The 20218-nt window shown below is 41.2% G+C and overlaps 1 protein-coding gene across 4 annotated transcripts in view; it reads right to left on the bottom strand.

Annotated features, from left to right (window-relative positions):
- The window catches only part of FAM81B (family with sequence similarity 81 member B), a 54798-nt gene that overhangs the window by 26867 nt on the left and 7713 nt on the right, over positions 1-20218 (bottom strand). For all 4 annotated transcript variants that reach the window (XM_077765205.1, XM_077765204.1, XM_077765206.1 and 1 more), the window contains 2 exons: positions 12237-12480; positions 5860-5978 (listed from right to left, as the gene is read on the bottom strand). In XM_077765205.1, the coding sequence (XP_077621331.1) occupies positions 5860-5978; positions 12237-12480 (363 nt within the window). The remainder of the gene's footprint in view (positions 1-5859; positions 5979-12236; positions 12481-20218) is intronic.

Here is a 20218-nt window from a genome sequence, read left to right on the forward strand (position 1 = left end):
TCCTACAAAGAATATGATTTTTGCTTTTAATTGCATAGCAACACAATTTCTTATTTTTCTTAAAAGAAAATCTGCCTTTGGGTCCCAAACAGCCAAATGTAGCTGAAGTTCGGCATCCTTGGGCTGCTGCTGCAGACTGTAAATCCTGGCCATCTCTGTGGATGTTCTTTACATATTTGCTTTTCCTCATTTGCACCTGAGACTATCATCTACTCGACGGAAGGAGAGGGTATCAAAAGCAGGCCGGACAACTTTGAGAACCTCATCTCATTGGAAGCACTTGCTTTTACACTACCCTTGTTTTGGAGTAGGAAATCGGGTGTAAAATTCGAAGCACACTGTCATTATTAAATATTGAGTTGGATTTAGGAACAGTAAAATGTTTCCTCTGAACTATGTTAAAATAATCAACTTAATCTCAGTTATGCCAAAATACTCATTGGAATTAAGGTCAGTATGCATGGAAAGATAGTAATTAATCTGTCTCCGCTAGTCTGTTAGTCCCTTGCCTGGCAAAAATACACAGGATGAGAGAGGAAGGCTTAAGTCTCAGATTAACAAATAGATTAAATAAATTTTCATAACAAGGAGATATTTCCAGGAAAAATATGACCTTGTCCTAAAGTCACTACCTAAGATTCAAGGGGAAGGTAATTAAGCAATTGAAGAGTCCAGTGGAGAAATAGGAGGCTTTTGGTTTCCCTTCTCCTCTGGATGTACCAAATAAACAGCCACATGCAGATCATTTCCCTCTGAGAAAAATCCAGAAACTAATTTAAAGACTCCTGCTTATCCGGCAACTAAGAATATACCCACATTGGGGCTCACTTGGTTAAGCATCTGTAGTCGGCTCAGGTCACGACGCGAGTTCAAGCCCCACGTCGGGCTCTGTGCTGACAGCTCAGGGCTTGGTGCCTGCTTCAGATTCTGTGTCTCCCTCTCTCTGCTCCTCCCTCATTTGCACTCTCTCTCTGTCTTTCAAAAATTAATAAACATTAGGGGCGCCTGGGTGGCTTAGTCGGTTAAGCGTCCTACTTTCGCTTAGGTCATGATCTCAAGGTTCGTGGGTTCGAGCCCCGCGTCGGGCTCTGTGCTGACTGCCAGCTCAGAGCCTGGAGCCTGTTTCAGTCTGTGACTCCCTCTCTCTCTGGCCCTCCCCTGCTCACACTGTCTCTCTCTCTCTCCTAGAAATAAATAAAACATTTAAAAAATTAATAAACATTAAAAAAATTTTTAAAAAGAATATACCCACATTGAAATGGGAAGGAAAAGCTGAGACACACACTCATGCTGCAAACCCCGTTCTTGGCACCGTGCCTTACAGTTGGGAGGGGACCCCCAAGCCTCAGCTTCTTCCTGAGGAGTGAGGGTTTGGACCACACATCCAGCACTCCAGCCTTTACAGCTGCCACCTGAGAGACTGGCTTCCAAATCACCCAGCTCTGAGAGCTGAGGGGGCTCATTTGAAAGTCCCCCGGGACCATAGAAAAAAAGAGATAGCTTTAAATAACCACAAGATTAAACAACGGACAAGAGTGGGGGCACCTGGGTGGCTTCGTTGGTTAAGCGGCCGCCAACTTTGGCTCAGGTTCTGATCTCACAGTTCATGAGTTGGAGCTCCGCATCGGGCTCTCTGCTGTCAGAACAGAGCCTGCTTCAGATCTTCTGTCCCCGTCTCTCTCTGCCCTCTCCCGCCTCAATCTCTCTCTCTCAAAAGTAAATATTTTTTTAAAAAGGACAAAGCATCTGAATGGACATTTATCCACAGATGACATACAAGTGACCAGCAAGTACATGAAGAGGTGCTCAGCATCACTGATCATCAGGAAACTGCAAATCAAAACCACAATGATATATTACCCTACACCTGTTAGGGTGGCTGTTATCAAAATAATAAAAAGATAACAAACGTTGACTAGTAGGTAGAGAAAAGAAAACCCTTGTATATTGTTGGTAAGAATGTAAACTGGTACATTGTAGAAAACAGTATGAAGGTTCTTCAAAAAACTGAAAATAGAACTATTACATCATTCAGCAAAGCCTCTTCTGGATGTACATCCCAGGGAAATGAAATCAGTACTTGGAAGGAATATCTGCCGTCCCACACTCCCATGTTCACTGTAGCAACATTCACAATAGCCAAGATATGGAAACAACCTAAGTGTCTGTTGACAGATGAATAGATAAAGAAATGGTCTCACACACACACACACACACACACACACACACACAGACATTCTGATTATTATTCAGACTCAAAAAATGAGATATTGCCATTTGTGAAAACATAGATAAAATTGGAGGACATTATGCTAAGTTAATTAAGATAGACACAGAAAGAAAAAAGAAACTGCATGATCTCATATGGAACCTGAAAAAGTAAAATATATGGAAGCAAAGACTAGAATGTTAGCCAGGGTGTGAAGGTGGGGCACATGGGGTAATGTTGGTCAAAGAGTACAAAGTTGCAGTTAGGTAGGAAGGCTATGCCTAGAGACCTTATATAAAGTGTGAGGACTAGAGTTAATAATGTTATACTGAATAATGGAAATATGCTAAGAAAGTAGATTTCAGGTGCTCTTACCACACACATAAAATGGTCACTATGTTTGAAGATATGTTAATTAGTTTGCAGTAATCATTTTACAATGCATGTATATATCAAATCATGTTGTAGACTTTAAATAGAAATAATTTTTGGGGCACCTGGGTGGCTTAGTCGGTGAAGCGACCGACTTTCACTTAGGTCCTGATCTCGCGGTTTGTGGGTTTGAGCCCCGCGTCGGGCTCTGTGCTGACAGCCAGCTCAGAGCCTGGAGCCTATTTCAGAGTCTGTGTCTCCCTCTCTCTCTGACCTTCCCCTGCTCATGCTGTCTCTCTCTCTCTCTCCTAGAAATAAATAAAAATATAAAAAAAAATAGAAATAATTTTTATTTTTTAAAAAGGAAACAAAAAAGAAAAATAGAAATTGAAGCTGAGCAAAAAGAATTGTATATTTTGTTCTTAATATTATTCCATTCATGTCTTGGCTTCACTTAAATCTGTTATTTTGTCTTATATGTAAGGCAGGATTTAGAAAAATAGAATACTGGGTTTATAATGGTTTGCAGAAAAAAAATAGTTGAGGTGTCATCAGCACACCACTAAGTGGAACCAAATTCCAAGTTTTATTCAAAACAGATGTTTGGTGTTTATCTTTGTAAAGTCATGGCACATCTAAGTAGGATGGTGGGTTTGTTAGTGTTTATTTTATTACATTGCTTCACAACTTACCCAAACGCTTTCCTTTGTGTGTATCAGATATTATATAAGGAAATATATAATTTTGTATATTTTAGATGTATAAACATTTATTTATACATAATATAAATACGTATCTGTGTGTGTGTACACATAGGTACTTTGTAGATTCTGTTTTCCTAATGTCTGTTACCTGCTCTAGACTTTCATGGCTAGTGCGTTAGTTTAGGGCCTTTGCCATTTCCCATCTTGTTTACTGCATGCAGTGGGCTTCCTTTCATTTTCATGCTTCCCTTCTGTACCCCACCAACTTAGCTACTACTAGAATATTCCTTTGTCCAGGTACTGTCGGTTCAGAAGGAGTTCTTTGAATGGTATCTCTTGGTCTCTCTTGTTGAGACCTTGATTATTTTATTTTCCTACTCTTAGAGGTATTTGGGACTCTCCACCATGTGTACTTTGGCTTGTTTCTTTAGGTAGCCTGGAGAAGAAAACAGACAGACAAACACACAGGGAACAAAGGCACACAAACACACAGACAAATCCAACAAACACACAAACCGAAAGGGAAAACAAAAAAGAAAAAAGAGGAAGGAGGGAAGGCGAATAATAAGAAATAAAAATACATAAAAAAGAAAAAAGAAGAAAAGAAAAGGAAAAAAGAAGAAGCCCAATAGACAAAGAACAATTTAAAGCATGGAACCAGATTTCCCAGCTACAAATAAATAGCTGGGTGTATGCAGTGCTGGTGGAAGAGCATAGAGAAAGAGAGAAATGACAAGGTGGGGATTAGGTGAAATTGGAAATGTAATGAGCAGGTAGAAGAAATAAGAAGCTTTTTTCAAAGAGCGAAAGAGTGGAATATGGTTGGAGAAGAGGTGAAAAAAAAAAACAATGATGCTATGCAGAGAAACTATATAGTCTGATTACTCCAGAGAGAAAGAGATGAAAAGGTAGGTAGGTGTAGAATTTACATCCANCCAGTGCGTCCCTCAGGGGTCCTGCCTTGGTGGTTGTAGAGAGAAGAGTGGCGGCGCTCCAGTCCCTTCTTGAACCAAGCGTTGCAACTCACTTTTTTGGGTGTGTAAACTCCCTGTGCCAGGGGCGTAGCCAAGGTGGGCTGTGCTCTATATCCCAGGCTAGGCCTCGTTTCCAGATCTCAGTCCGCGTGCCCCATTGAAATTGCTGGAAATATAAACTTGCAGGCTTCAGGCCTTCTCCATGTGAGATATGGGGGCGAGTGAAATGTACAGAGTTCCCTACTTCTCCACCATCTTGCCCTCCTCCCTCTAGAATGTTCCTAAATCTTTCCTCTCTCTTACTTATAATCTTACCATGGTTACTTACAACCTTCTATATAAAGTTCAAACTTCTTACCTTGGCCCACAAGATCCCTCAGCATCCGATCTGGACCACTTGTTAGCTTCATCTCCCAATCTCCCATCTCTCCCTAAATGCAAACCCCAAAGTACCAAAGCTAAAACACTCTTCTTACAGGTAGCCCTTTGAACATGTCACAGTAATTCATCCCTCAGTTTGTTTGCACTTATTTTCCCTCCTATGTAAAGTGCATTTCCTGTCGTCCTTCCTTGTCTAGATAACTTCTACGGATGCTTCAAAACTAATTTCCGGTGTCACCTCCTCCAGGAAGACTTCCCTATGCCTCAGTCTGATTTGGATATTCCCATAGCACCTCGAACTTTCATTATAGTGTTTATCTAATCACTTACATTTGGAGTTTGTTTTCCCAGAGAGACCACAAACTAGGGGTCGTGAGGAATTGGAAGTGAATCCCTGAATCCCAGCACACTGCTTGGCATCTGGGTATATGGCATATAGCTTAATACATTTTTGTTGTTGAATTGAATGGTTGAATTGAATGGATAGATTCCATTCAATAAGCCAAACTTCAACTCTAAAAGAAGTTTGGCTTAGGTGTTAATCACCTAATTGTTATTTGGTCATTAACATTTTAGAGCAGATTAACAAGATGGAGGTTGAGCATTCCAGAAGAGAGAGTAAGGAGGTGATGGCAGAAGATGTCGAGTTGCAAAGGTGTCTATAGTCAGCCATTCACAAGTGATCTTTGATATGTCTACTTGAGTGGCCCTGCCACTGTCAATACCCACAGATTTTCGTTAAACTGTAGAGCATTAATTCTTTTGATTTAGAAATAGTGTTTGAAAGATGTTATTCAAAATTATATCCATTTGGAAGTAAATTCCTTTTGTTAGACTTTTATATGTAATTCTTATATATTTTAAATATTTTAATCATTAGAATTTGACTCATCTGGGAATTTTGTGTGTGGCCTTGAGGGTGGGTCTTTGTATAGCTGTTGGCATTTAGATGGTTGAGGGCTGTAAATATAATACATTTCTTGTCACTTGCAGATGGAACCAAACTGGACATTCTGTGTAAGGGGCCTTTTAGAGAACCCTTGAATCTCACAGGTAGCATGAGGCTTTCAAATTGTATTATACACTTTCTCAACTAACATCTCATCAGTTTAGCGTAATGTGAAGACAGTATCTACTTTTCTACCATCTGAAACTTACTTGGGAATGAGAATTCAGGGGGCAAGAACTGACTGCTGTTCATTGATAGGCTTCTCCTCACCTGGCCACTCTGCCTCGAAGATCTCCAACTCCTTGAAGGTGCCTGGTGTTTAGCTCCTGGACTGCAAAATTAGTTCCTGTGGCCGCCTGGTCTCGAGCTCTTATTTGGTGTTCTAAAATCTGTAATTTTAAGGGAAAAGTCCCATTAATTTCCTACACCCCATGATAAGAAAATGTAAGCAGAGGTTGCAAAATTGAAAGCCTTTCCTAATGAGGCTGACAGCGAAAATGAGTGAGAGTCCTGTGTCAGAGAGAGGCAGTCCCTGCTTTATCTGAGGAAGGCAGAGGTGGCTTGATTCTAGATGATTGTTGTAAGAATGGTCGTTCAACACAAGCCAGAAATCTAGATTTTAGGTTAAATCTTTCAATTTTTTAAATATTGACATCTTAGTCAAAATCTTATATAAACAGAATACAGGCCAAATAAAACATACTTATTGTTCTGTTATGGCCACGAGATGCCATTTGGCCTTCATTGATACAAAAGCTTTTCACAAAAACAAGGCCCTTTATAGATTGAATCAGAAGCACAGTGAAGCTAATACAATTAACATAAGCAAATCTGAATCAAACTGTTCTACTCACAAGGAGTGATGAGGCTTATTCTAGATTTTTTAGAGAACATGAGAGATTTATGGTTTGAAGTTTATTTATTAAAATTTTTTAAAATTTTATTTATTTCTGAGAGAGAGAGAGACAGCATGAACAGGGGAGGGTCAGAGAGAGAAGGAGACACAGAATCTGAAATAGGCTTCAGGCTCTGAGCTAGCTGTCAGCCCAGAGCCTGACATGGGGCTTGAACCCACGAACCGTGAGATCATGACCTGAGCTGAAGTCAGACGCTTAACCAACTGAGCCACCCAGGCGCCCCGGCTTGAAATTTATTTAGATTTTCTCTGTGGGTATTCTTAGTCATGTCTTCGGTAGGTCTTGGTATTCTGAAACAGAGCTGACTATCTTATACGACCAGGCTGGTGGTCAAGAACAGTAGATTATTCACACTTACATGTAAGTATTAATTTTTAAAAAATTCTGCTTATCTATAGCAAAACTTTCTAACTTAGTTGGCACTCAGACAAAATCCAAAGTAAAGTGAAGGCATATATTTTTTAAAAACTTGTATTTATTTGTAAAAAGGTGAGAGTATAAGACCAGTTCATGATTTGGGGAAGCATTAAAGTTTAGTTGCTATATTAGATCAAGGCCTGAACTATGTCTAAATTTATGTTTACCAATTTTTTGAGGAAAGAACTTTTGTAGCAAATGAATCATAGAAAATTTAAAGACCATATACGGGATCCTCCTCATTTGTAAACTGGCAGGTTGAAACAACCCAAGAGCCCCAAAACCCCACAAACCCACAAAACAAAAAAACGAAAACAAACCTTTAATTGAAAACATAGAAGTGTCCAGAATCCTAGCTGGAGGTTTCTTGTTGTTGTTTTCATTTATTTTTGCATGACTGTGTCTTAGTCCATTCAGGCTGCTCTAACAAAATACCACAGACTGAGTACCTAATAAGCAACAGACATGTATTTCTCACGGTTCTGGAGGCTGGAAGTCCAAGGTCAGGGTGCCGGCTTCGTCCAGTTCTGGCAAGAGCCCTCTCCTCGACTGCAAACTGCCTACTTCCTACTGTGTCCTCACGTGGTGGCAGGGGCTAGGGGAATCTTGTAGGAGGGCACTGGTCCTAATCACGAGACCCCACCTAACACCGTCACATGGGACATTAGATTTCAACATACGCATTTTGGGGGAGCAGGGAGACACACACATTTCAGACTATAGCAGTAGATGTTATTTTGTTTTGTTCTGGTAAAGAATAGTGATGAAAGGGAATTTGCTCTACTAAACACTAAAGCATAGGAGATGATAATAAATAAATCAAGTGTAGCCGAATAGATATGCATACGTAAATAAGTAATGAAGACCTTGGTAAGACCTTCATATAAGAAAGAAATGTGCTGGGACGCCTGGGTGGCAGTTGAGTGTTTGACTTTGGTTTGGGGCATGATCTCACTGTTAATGAGTTTGAGTCCTGGGTCCATCTCTGCGCTGACAGCTCAGAGCCTGGAGCCTGCTTTGGATTCTGGGTCTCCCTCTCTCTCTGCTCCTCCCCCACTCATGCTATGTCTCTCATTCAAAAACAAATAAATATTAAAAAAAAAAAAGAAATGTGCTATACTTGAGGCTCACAAATTAGTGGGGGAGGAATTTCACAAATGGTGTTGGGATCTCTGGTTATTTATTCAGAAAACAATGAGTTTAGGTCCTTACCTCATGAGACACATCAATATAGATTTTAGAAAAGTAGTTTAAAAATATAAAAAGTTAAGTCATAAAAATAACACATAATAGAGGTGATTATTTGAATTCTAAATGAAGAAATTTCTATTTTAAAAATAATGAGAGAAATCACAGAGCAAAATATTGGAATGTTTAGCCTTATGTAAAACTCGATAGAAACATTGTAAATATAACTGAAATACAAACAAGAAACTAGAAAAACATTTATAACAAATGTTCTTGCCCCAGATTTCAGCTCTGTGCTGCAATCAGCATGCATTTGTTGGTGAAAGCCAGTTGTGCATATCATTTCCCATCTTTGTGTTTGGTGTTTTGGTGTTTGAAATCAATCACAGTGAGACTATTAACACCATGGAAATACGCAAACACTCCAACCAGAGTTTTATCCTCCAGAAAATATTTGCTGGCTGGTTGTTAAACATTTGCCAAGCCACCAGCAGCTATTATCCTCAATTAATAGAAAAGCTCATCAAATCCATAAGAATTAAAAAGCACTGAAACTCCAAAAGATAAATTGGCAAATGACAATAATAGATGATGGGCAGAGAAAAATGCAAAGCGTTGTCGTCACTTTTAAAAAGTGAATAAGAGAGTAAGATCTCACATCTATCCCATCATATCAGTAAAGTTAAAACAATACATCTCAGTGCTGGTGTAGGCACAGTGAAAAAGCGCTTTCGTGTCATGCTAATGGAAGTGTAAGTAAGTATAAACTTTCCGGAAACCAATTTGGCAACATGCATCAAGAGCCTTTACAGTGTCCACACCCTCGAGTTCCACTTCTAAGAATATATGCTATGGAAATGAGCCAAATACAGACATATACTATGAACAAGGGTATTTTAATATTAACAGAATAATTTAGCAAATCATGGTGTGTGCACTGTACAAAGAACCTTTAAGGGGGCGCCTGGGTGGCTCAGTCGGTTAAGCGCCGACTTCCGCTCAGGTCATGATCTCACGGTTTGTGGGTTCGAGCCCTGTGTCAGGCTCTGTGCTGACAGCCAGCTCAGAGCCTGGAGCCTGTTTCAGATTCTGTCTCCCTCTCTCTCTGACCCTCCCCTGCTCGCTCGCTCTCTGTCATACAAATAAATAAAAAACCTTTAAGGACATATGAGAGTTTATGATATAATTTTATATTAAAGATTATGCTTACAAATGTAGTCTCAGCCTCCTAATGGACTATGTGGAAGAACTTGAGGGTAATGAGTCTGGGTGTTTGTAGAGATTGCCATTTGGGAGTCGAATTGCACCAATTTTTTCCCAGGTTTAAACATTTTTTCTTAAGCTTTCAAAATAATTCCAGTGAACAAGTATTGCTCTTAGAAGTCGGTGGGAAGAAGAAACAAAATAAATAAACAAAAGAAATGTGATACATAAAATCCTCTTCCCTTGAGTTTAAAATAAATTACTTTAAAAATTTGTAATTAGCTGCCAGCTTGAAAAACAAATCATTTGAATATAAAAGGAACAAGCAACTGTTACAATTATGGTTGATTAAAAACATTTTTATTTCACTCCATTCATAGACCCAAGTCAAGCTTCAGTTCACACTCAAAGCTCTCTTGCTGGTCAGTTTGCAATGGACTGACCTCATTAGTGAGTTTAGGTTTTTAAAAAATATTTGAATAGCACCTATTTTGCTATAAAGAGCACATTGCGGTCTTAATTATTTAGTAAAGGCAGTCTAATACTTTCTTCCTTATAATGTTTTTTTCTTTTTTTTCTTTATAATGTTTTAACTATGTTATCTATAGACTAAAATATTCTTGAATTCAGTTTTCTGCGTAGACCAGGCCTCCTCATTTCTGTATAAACTCTAACCCCTTAACAAGATGGCAAATATTTTGAGATTTTACAGTTTTTGGAAAATATTTTGTCTTTTTTTCAGAGCTAGCCTAAAACAATCAGTTATTATAGGAAAAGAAGCCCTTAACCAGATTTCTAAAGGGGCGCCTGGGTGGCTCAGTCAGCTAAGCATCCGACTTCAGCTCAGGTCATGATCTTGCCCTCAGTGAGGTCAAGCCCTACATAAGGTTCTGTGCTGACATCTCAGAGCCTGGAGCCTGCTTTAGATTCCGTGTCTCCCTCTCTCTCTCTGCCCCTTCCCCTCTCAGGCTCTGTCTTCTCAAAAATGAATAAACATTAAAAACATTTTTTAAAAATGAAGGTACTGAGGTATTTTACTGAGGTATAATTAATATATATTAAAAGGTATGAATCAAATTGTATATCTAAATGGATTTTGACAAATATCATCAACCACGTAACAGCCATTTCTCAATTCTGAGGATGCTACTCTCTCGTCAATTACCAGCAAGTTTTGACTTTTATTTTATTTAAAAAAATTTTTTTTAATGTTTTATTTATTTCTAGGAGAGAGAGAGAGAGAGAGAGAGACAGTGTGAGCAGGGGAGGGCCAGAGAGAGAGGGAGTGACAGACTCTGAAACAGGCTCCAGGCTCTGAGCTGGCAGTCAGCACAGAGCCCGACGCGGGGCTCGCACCCACGAACCGTGAGATCATGACCTAAGCGAAAGTCGGACGCTTAACCGACTAAGCCACCCAGGCGCCCCAGTTTTGACTTTTAAATTAGCAACTTATTTTAGTGCTAGTGCTCTACTTAGTCTGGTCATCATGTCAGAGGCACTGAGCCGCTAACTAACCCCTTGTCACTCTCTTACCACTATTATGCTAGAAGCACCTTTCACCACTTAGAGAAGTGGTACTGACTTGTAGGCACTGGGGGCAATTCAGTGTGTGCTAAATACCAATAAAGTACCTTTTAAAAGTTCACTAAGATTTTTTTTTTTAAACTTCCATACTCCCTCGAATGCATCACAGGGTTTGCCACACCCTACAGATAGAAAATAAATTAATAAATGTCCTTTGCCTTATAAACAAAGTCCTAAGGAAACCTTTGCTGGGTTAATTGCATGAGTTTCGTTTGTCTGTTTGTCAAATCCACTATATTCTCTGACAGTAAAAGAGGACATTTATTGCGGGAATTTTCATGATAATTCTGCAAATTTTCAGTCAGTTTCCCGAAGTGCATTCTCTGGGATTCTTGCCTGAAAATTGCTACCCCAGATTCATCATGCTTATTGGCACTTTAAAAATGCTGAAAGACTTGTAGTGAAATCCTGTTTATTTTAGTTTAACCCAGATAGATATTTTCTTTTGTGATCAGAAATTCTATTTTCCATTTAACATCTTAAACATCATTAATCTGAGAAATATGTAGAGTGCTGACTACCTACCAAGTGCTGTTGTCATCTGTTGTGTGGTTTAATAATGATAAAAACAGAATCTTTGCCTTTATACATTAGAATATATGTATTCATATATTAGAAGGGGAAAACAGTGAACAAATATAGACTGTAAGTTTGCTTATCACATGGATACGTGCTATGACTATAATGTAAGGTTTTAAGGAAGATTGTGACTGCTGGTTAGGGAAGGGTGCTATTTTACAGAGTGCCGAGGGAATCCACTCTGATAGGGTCCTAACTGAGCAGAGACTTCAAGGCAAAGGAGAACATCTCACGGAAATGTCCAGGGGAAGATGATTCAGCCAGAGTGGATTGGACATGCCAAGGCCCTGAAGCCAGAACATGTTTGGGGTCTTGTAGGAAGAGCTGGGAGCCAGTGTTGGTCACAGTGAAAGAAGTGAGGGGGTGGGAGATAGGAAGAGAGTGGGCTGGGGTCAGACTCTGATGGGCCTCTGAACCATCATTGCCAGTGCATTAGGAAAAGCTCTTCTTAAAACAATTCCACGAAAAGAATCTCGGAAATTGAGATGAAAATAAGCACGTTAGCACAATATCTGATGTACTGTTAAACAATTCTCTCTGCTGTCACAAAATAGATATTAAATGTTTTTTGAATAGAATTTCCTTCTACTTTTTGGCACACATGAGCAGTTGAAAAGTTGAACTGTTTTCCTCTGGGGCAACATGTTGTAATCATTTAAACTTAAGCTCTAGTGAATCATTTCTGTAGTTGAAAATGTTATTGGTGGTTGATCATCGTTGTCAAGCAATGATACCAACGTATGAGAAATGAAGAATTACCTCAATATTTTGGCTCAGTTTTTTGACGATGCTCGTGATGGTCTGGATGTGGCTTTCCAGTAGCTTCCTGGCAAGCGACTCCTCTTTTCGAAAGCCATGGGTCCCTTGAAGACAAGCAGAGATGTCTTCCTTGATGCGGAAGGCTTGTTCAAGGAGGAGGGCGATGGTGCGCTCCTGGGTGTTCAGTCTGTCTTCAAGCTGGCTTCTCTGGGTGTTTGGAATCACGGGAAGAAAAGCATGACCCCTGGGACAGGAAACAACACCAGAGGTGTTACAGGAATGAGTTGCAGGAGCCAGAACCAGAACTTGCCTCTTCGCTTAACATCCATACTGTCTCCTCTGTGAAAAGCTGGAGAGGACTTTAAAAGCAACTGACCTAGTTGGAATCCTGGTTTGTCTCTCATCTCACAAGACCTGACTTCTGCCTTGGTCTTACAGTATGTATTTTTCATGTTTTCTAAGCAGGAATCATTTTCTATTTTATCCACTATTCTAACAAGCCAAGTTGGATCCACATACATTTAATACTTGAGAATTCTACGTCAAGGAAAGTGCTGCCTACAAAGTTGGAAGCAGTGATAGCTCAAAGGCAGAGATTCACGGAAGAATTAGAAGTTCCGTGAAAAAGTAAACACAATAAATGAGGAAAAGAAATAGTCTAGAGCTCTTAAGCATTAGGGTAAAGAACATGCATGGCAATGAGAAAGAATGAAATCTGGCCATGTGTAGCAACATGGATGGACCTTGAGGGTGTTATGCTGAGGGAAATAAGTCAGGCAGAGAAGGACAGATACTATATGTTTGCATGTATAGGAGGATTAGGAGGAACTTAATGGAGGACCATGGGGGAGGAGAAGTGGAAAAATAGTTGGGGAAAGGGAGGGAGGCAAACCATGAGAGACTCTTGAATGCTGAGAACAAACTGAGGGCTGATGGGGATGGGGGAGAAGGGAAGGGGGGTGATGGGCATGGAGGAGGGCACTTGTGGGGATGAGCACTGGGTGTCACATGGAAACCAACTTGACAATAAACTATTCAAAAAAAAAGAACATGTTTAATTCTGATAGCCCCTATGGGCGTTAGTATATTACTCTTTTCCTTCACTGATAAGCTTCTTGAAGGACAAGCTACTTTGTTGTGTCTTTTTCTACATTGAGTTCACTTTGCTTGGTTCTGTGACTTAGCTTCTGAAGAAAGAAATGAGTTACACAGTTCCTCACGAGTAAAATTTCCAGGGTGCCCTATGGCTTTGACCAAAATGCTGACCTAGCATGACTGCTGGCTTCCTATCCTCTCTTCCTCCTAAAACCTCGGAGGGCCTGTAAAGAAAAATTAGAAAACTGCCCTCCTTGGGCAGCGGGGGCTATTATTAACTGGTGAGTGTATGGAGTGGTGCAGTGGGGGCCATGATGTGCCCCCAGCTCCCTTTTCAGGAAGGAGAGACTTATTTCCCCAAGTGTTGGGTGCACTGCTGGCTGACAGGCCTGAGCTGATAACTTCTCCGGGAGACCCCCTTGGTGAAGACAGTCACTTTGCTCAAGGCCATATCCACTTCCTGGGGCAGCTTGAAATCAGTGATCAGGCACCGTGTGGGTGTAAAGGCCTGGCACACTTGCTCTATCTCAGAACAACTTGGAAGGACCACCCCCACTTCAGGGCTCCCTGTGAAATTGTATCACCATACTTTTTCCCTCCCATTCTCAGCAGTGCTCCCAGAGCACTTCTTCAAGAGCCTTCTGTTCACCAGTCTCTGTTTCGGAGCCTGTTTTCCTGGGCAACCCAACCTCAGTCAGGTGGCTTCTTTGGTCTGGGGCAAGAGATAGTTCTGCAGGGCTGTGGGAGGGTAAAATGGGGAAGAAGGACTGTTGTAGTTCTACTCTTGCTGCTTCCCCTGGATAGTCTTGGGATCAACTGCTCTAGTTGTGTGAAATTTGGAGCCAGATCACACAAGGCAGGAGACCTGTGTTGGTAAGAACCTCAAACAACAGTAACAAAAAACTTGGGGGGAAAACTGACCTTGGGCATTTGCTTTTATACCTTCCTACTTCCATAGGCTCCAGGGGTGGGAAAGCCACTGGTCTCCTAAGGTGACTTCCTTCTGAGAAGCAAAGGTGAAGACCTGACTGGACAAGTTATTTTGTAGGATGGGGAGGGGTCAGTTGAGGTTTTACTGGGCCTGGGGCTCATCTATGTCCTGCCCCCTGAGTTTATTGGAGCTGACAGGACTCTATTGGAGAACTGAGTCTGGCTGAAAGCCCCAGGGGAAGATTAACTCACAGGCCAAAACAGCAAGACATTTGAGGAGCAGAGTCTCTTCCAAAACCAACTGGCCAACAAATAACCTACTGGATTCTAGATTCCTACATAAGAGAAACACTGAGGTACATACAAGACATTTTTTAAAAGGCTAATAAACAATAAAAGAAGGGAAGATGTTAGCAAAATGAAAATAAAAAACTAGAAAATGTAAAAAAGTACACAAAAAATAATGGTTGAAATAAAGGAAAAAGGTGGGATAAATATGAAGGAGGAAATAGCTGAAGAATGAATTCATGATTTGGAAGACCTGAATGAGGAAATGAATCAGACAGAAGGAAGGGCCACACAATTTAGTTATGTTTGGGTCAAACTTTGAAACTCATCTGTGTGACTCCAAAATCCAGTGCTAAGCTTAACTCTCCTGTATTCCTATAATTCCAAGTGATAATAAGCAGAAGCAGGGGACTCACTTTGATTGATGCTACTCATGTGACCTAATAGAGTGGGAGCAGGAATGCCACACAGAAGTGTCCCCAGGCTTCATATTCACTCTTTCCTTAGTTGTTTCTTCCTTTCTTTGCCCTGGCCACCATTATATACTCTACTTCTGCATCTGAACCAAAAGTTCATCCTCCACACAGAAGCTAGACTCATCTTTCTAAAAGTTTAAGACCCTCCAATGGCTTATCCATTCTCTGAAAATAAAATTCTTGCTCTCCTTTCCAACCTCATCTCCTCTCACTCTTCACACTCCATTGACTCTCATCCAACCACATGCATCTTCTTTCCATCCCTCACACATGTAACTCTGGTTCCTTGCTCAGAGCCTTGGCACTTGCTGTTCTTTCTGCTTAGAATGCTCTTCCCTGCAGTCACTTCGTGGCTGCCTCCTTCTCATTGATTTTGTCTCAACTCCAGTATCCCCTCCTCAGACAAGTCTTCCCTAGGGTCACTTTCTATCATAATACCCCATTTCTTCTTCTCCCCAGCATCTGTCATTATCTAAAATTATCTTAATTGTGTTTATTTCCTGCCCTCCATTACTAAAATGAAAGCTCCCTGTGGGCAGTGCTTTTTCTAAGTTGTTCTCCTCAGTGTCTCCAACACTGAGAAGAGTGCATGACACATAGTAAGTAGTCAGTAAATATTTATTGACCGACTGATTTTTCTGACTGGACTGTTTGTTCCCTTAAGGCTCTGTTGTTGGAGATTGGGGGGTGGAGACCGTGAAATAAACCTACAGTTGTTGGAGACTCAAGGTTTACAGCTTCTTCTCTTGAGCAGTACACAACAGCCTCAGTCTGGGTGGGGTTCCTCTTTCCTATCACCTGCACATCTGAGGAACAAAGAAGGCTTTGCTAAGGGTTTCATTAGATTCCCTCTGCCGCTCACTTGGCTCAAAAATGTTTTTCTGGAATATTACCAAATGGAATCTCATATATGTATATATATATATTCATTCCATTCCTCTAAAACCCCAACATGCTGACAGTGCTCCTGTCGATTGGATGCATGAGTCACAGGTAGAATGGAAGAGGATGTCAGGCCCTGCTGATGGTGACACATAGCCCAGTGGCAGATGTTACTTGTTACCTTCCCTGAGCTAGTGCTTCCTTCTGGTCTTTCCATGACCTGCAGCCTGGATGCACCAGGGGAAGAGTGGCTGGTCCTTAGCCTTCAGTCCTTTCTGGATACAGTCTTGACAGCAGCCACTAGCACACCCAGAGAGCCACAGCTGACAGCATGGAGCCTGCTTGGGATTCTCTCTCTGTCTTGCTCTCTCTTTCTGTCCCTTCCCCAGGTGCGTGCGTGTGTGCGTGTGTGTGCATGCTTGTGTGCCCTCTCTCTGAAAAATAAAAAGCTTAAAAGGAATGTTGTTCTGCAATTGACCTTTCTAAATCAACAACTGGAAAAACACGCATATGAACATTTTCAATCCTCTAAGAGAGTTTCCTGATACCATTGTTCGAAGATTATCCAAATGGTTAAAAACTGAGTAACAAAATGTGGTCACTCTGATTCTTTCAGAAAATTAAAAGAGAGAGCGAGCCCCCTGTGTTATTAGTATATTATATCAGTGGGACTTACGCCTAAATTTAACTGTGGAAGGAAAGAAATGACTGAATATTCCAGACTAGTCCAGATGGAATTACTAAGCACAGGAGAAAGAATTCCCATGGGGCCTTTTCAGAGGGATATTTGGGCTTTACATAAATCATTGATTATGTAGCTGACAACTGAATCTGAACAGATTTTCCACAAACTCTGAGTTCTGTTTCTCTGTGCTTCGGTGTGACTTGTACCAGCTGTGCTGTTGCTGGCAGAGGCATCCGTACCTAGAGCCTCTCACTTCTCTGCCTGTTCTGTTCTTGTGAGTCGAGCACTAAATTTACTTAGGAGATTCTGATAAACATTTCATCAGCCTACAATACTCAAGAGGCAGAAACTTGAAAATTTGAGCTCTTTTCTAGAACAATGAAGAGTATAACTAAAGAAAATTTTCATTTTTGAGAGATCTATTGTGACTAGTTCCCTTCTGGGTTCATAGAGTCCTGCAGTGTGCGCGCGCACACACACAAACACACACACACACACACACGTAAAGTGAAATTTTAGAGAACATTTTGATGCCTCACGAAAATAACCTGTAAGTTCATGTGGAACAATGAAGTTGAAAAAATACTGTCTATGGTTTCTCAGTTGCTTATTTCTAACCACCCTGGCAAATGGATTTTTGCAGCTAGAGAAGCCTCCGTTGCTGAGTTTTACACAAGACTGAATGCTCTAGGGCTGAGATGGAGGCAGCTCCAGTTTCATGGGTACAGGTGGGGAAGAGGCAAACCAAAGCCAGCAGGGTTGTGCCAGCATGAGGTCTGCCTGAAGGAGCCTGGAGGAGAGGATTCTAAATGAGGACATGACTAAGAAGAGACTGGAGAAGGAGACTGGTTGTGGATAGTTTATGGCAAAAAAATTATATACTATATGAGGCAAACACCTCATGTTAGTAAAATTTTCATTAAAATTACAGAATTAATGATGCACCTGTTGTGATTGGCTTTCTTGTGGGAGGCATTCAGTTGGCAAGTGTTCCAGAGTCTGTGTGAATGAGGGCATGATGGATGGGTTATACGTATAGGCAAAGTGTATGTAAACTGCAGCAAATAGTTTTGATGGTATTTGGAGTTCTTACAGCATTTTGTAGTGCTTTTGTGACACTTTTCCCTATTCCCTTGTTATTTTGGGAGTGTACATGTTATTTATGTGAGTCTCCAGGGGAAAGAACAATGTATTTGGAGTCAGAAGATAAGGGTTCAAGTGTTGTCTCTGCCACTTATTATCTTTAACCTTTCTTAGGTTGTCCGGAGGAGAGCTCTTTGTGCCAAGTGGAGATAATGACTCCTGCCCTACCCAATTGATTGAAAGATATCAATTTACTTAATGTACTTGAAATGCTTTGTAATGTCTATCAGTATCATATACATATGTTATTACTATAATTATTAGTAATTATTAGATGGAATAATGAACTGAATTATATCCCCACAAGAAGATATGTTGAAGTTCTAACTCCCAATACCTCAAAATGCGACCTTATTTGGAAATAAGGTCATTGCACATGTAATTAGTTAGGATGAAGTCATGGGGGGAGGGTGGGGCCATAATCCAATATGGCTGATGCCCTTATATGAAGATGGCTATGTAAAAATGGAGACACACAGAGAATATCATGTAAAAATGGTGGTAGAAATTGAAGTGATATATCTAGAAGTCAAGGAGCATCAGAAATCACCAGAAGCTGAGAGAGGAGAAAAAGAGATTCTCTCTCAGAGCCCTCAGAGAAAACCAACCCTGCTGACACCTTGGTTTCAGACTTCTAACCTGAACTGTGAGGCAATAAATATGTGTTGTTTTAAGCTACCTAGTTTGTGAAACTGTGTTATGGACACCCTCAGAAAGTAATACAGATGGTAGTTATTTAAGGGGAGTTCCTAGCCATGGAGAAATGTAAAGAATTTATTATTACACAGTCTTATTTCTTTTTTCTTTTTTTTTATTTATTTCTAGGGGGGAGAGAGAGAGAGACAGTGTGAGCAGGGGAGGGTCAGAGAGAGAGGGAGCCACAGACCAAAACAGGATCCAGGCTCCGAGCCGGCAGTCAGCACATAGCCCGACGCGGGGCTCGAACAGAAGAACCGCGAGATCATGACCTAAGCGAAAGTCGGACGCCTAACCGACTACGCCACCCAGGCGCCCCTACACAGTCTTATTTCTATATAATGCCCATAGTTGACATGTTACTTTAAAAAAAATTAACTTTATTTATTTTTGAGAGACAGAGATAGCACCAGCTGGGGAGGGGCAGAGAAGGAGAGACAGAATCCCAGTCAGTCTCTGCACCATCAGCGCAGAGCACAACGCGGGGCTTGAACTCATGAACTGTGAGATCATGACCTGAGCCGAGATCAAGAGTTGGATCCTTAGCCGACTGCACCACTCAGGTGCCTCTGACATGTCATTTTTATAAACATCATTTCATTTCATCCCCACAACTACCCTCATGGCATAGGTAAAATTTTCTCTCAATTCAGATGGAAACTGAGCCTAGGAGGTTGTCAGTCACTCAGCTGGGAAATATTTTTACTTGCTTCTTTGACTCTTTCTTACATGACAGCAGCTTTGCTTAGACTACTTAGTAGCTCTTCCTGTTATATTGTGTTTTCTTAGAATATATTATGTAATTACCTTTCCTCTACTTGCCTCACATATCACCATGGAATCCTCAGGGGCCTCTCTGAAGCCCAGAGGCTGGAAGGACTCCCTCTTTGTTCTAGAAAACTGAGTCTGGCTCAACCTGACCTCCGTGCATTTCTGAGACTTGAGAAGAAGCTCATAGGTGATGGCAGGAATCCAGGGGGCATCCTGGGGCAGGAGGGACTGAGCTTCACCTGGGCAGGCCCTGCCTTGATCAATATGCGGGTGCAGTGGGTCATGCCCAATATCTGTGGCTGTGTCACAGGGGGAGGGGGAAGTGAGAAGATGCTAAAGAGGAATAAGAGGCTGCACTGTGGCTGATGGCGGCACCTCCCAGGCACAGCTGGGATGCTGTGAGTCCACGCTGGCCACACCTTCCAGAAGGGCCCTAGTGGAGGAAGATCAGAAATCTATGGTTGTATCACATCTTCTATGGTCCAGGGGTGGGCTGGAAGTGAAATGTCCGTGTGTGTGTGTGTGTGTGTGTGTGTGTGTGTGTGTGTGTAGAGAGGGTAGCTGGCAGGGAATGTGGATAGAGGGGTGGTTAAGAAAACAGTCTTTGGAATCACTTAGCCATAGATTTCTGGATTAGAATCTTGGTTCTGTCATAATATTATGTGCACTTGGACAAATATTTGACTCCTTTGAACCCCAGGGTCTTCATCTTGAAAATAGTGACACTCTTCCCCCATTACGGTTATTGTGAGCATTAAATGAGAAGATTAACATGGACTAAGAACTGGAAGCTTTAACAACGAATATGGTCAGTGAGACCAGGGAGCTGTGCAGGATGCAAGAGGGTTCACCAGATCATAAAAAAACCTTGCAAACAGACTCAGAGTGCCCCACGTATCCCTTCCCTCCCAAGCTGCCCAGACTGTTTTGAGCTTTGTCACCTGGAAGCTGGTTGCCCTTAATGATGGATATGATGTTGGAAAATAAAACCGGAAAGTCCTCCAGTCTACAATGAC

Source organism: Crocuta crocuta, unplaced genomic scaffold, assembly GCF_008692635.1.
Source record: "Crocuta crocuta isolate KB4526 unplaced genomic scaffold, BGI_CrCroc_1.0 scaffold645, whole genome shotgun sequence".
NCBI classification, from domain to species: Eukaryota; Metazoa; Chordata; class Mammalia; order Carnivora; family Hyaenidae; genus Crocuta; species Crocuta crocuta.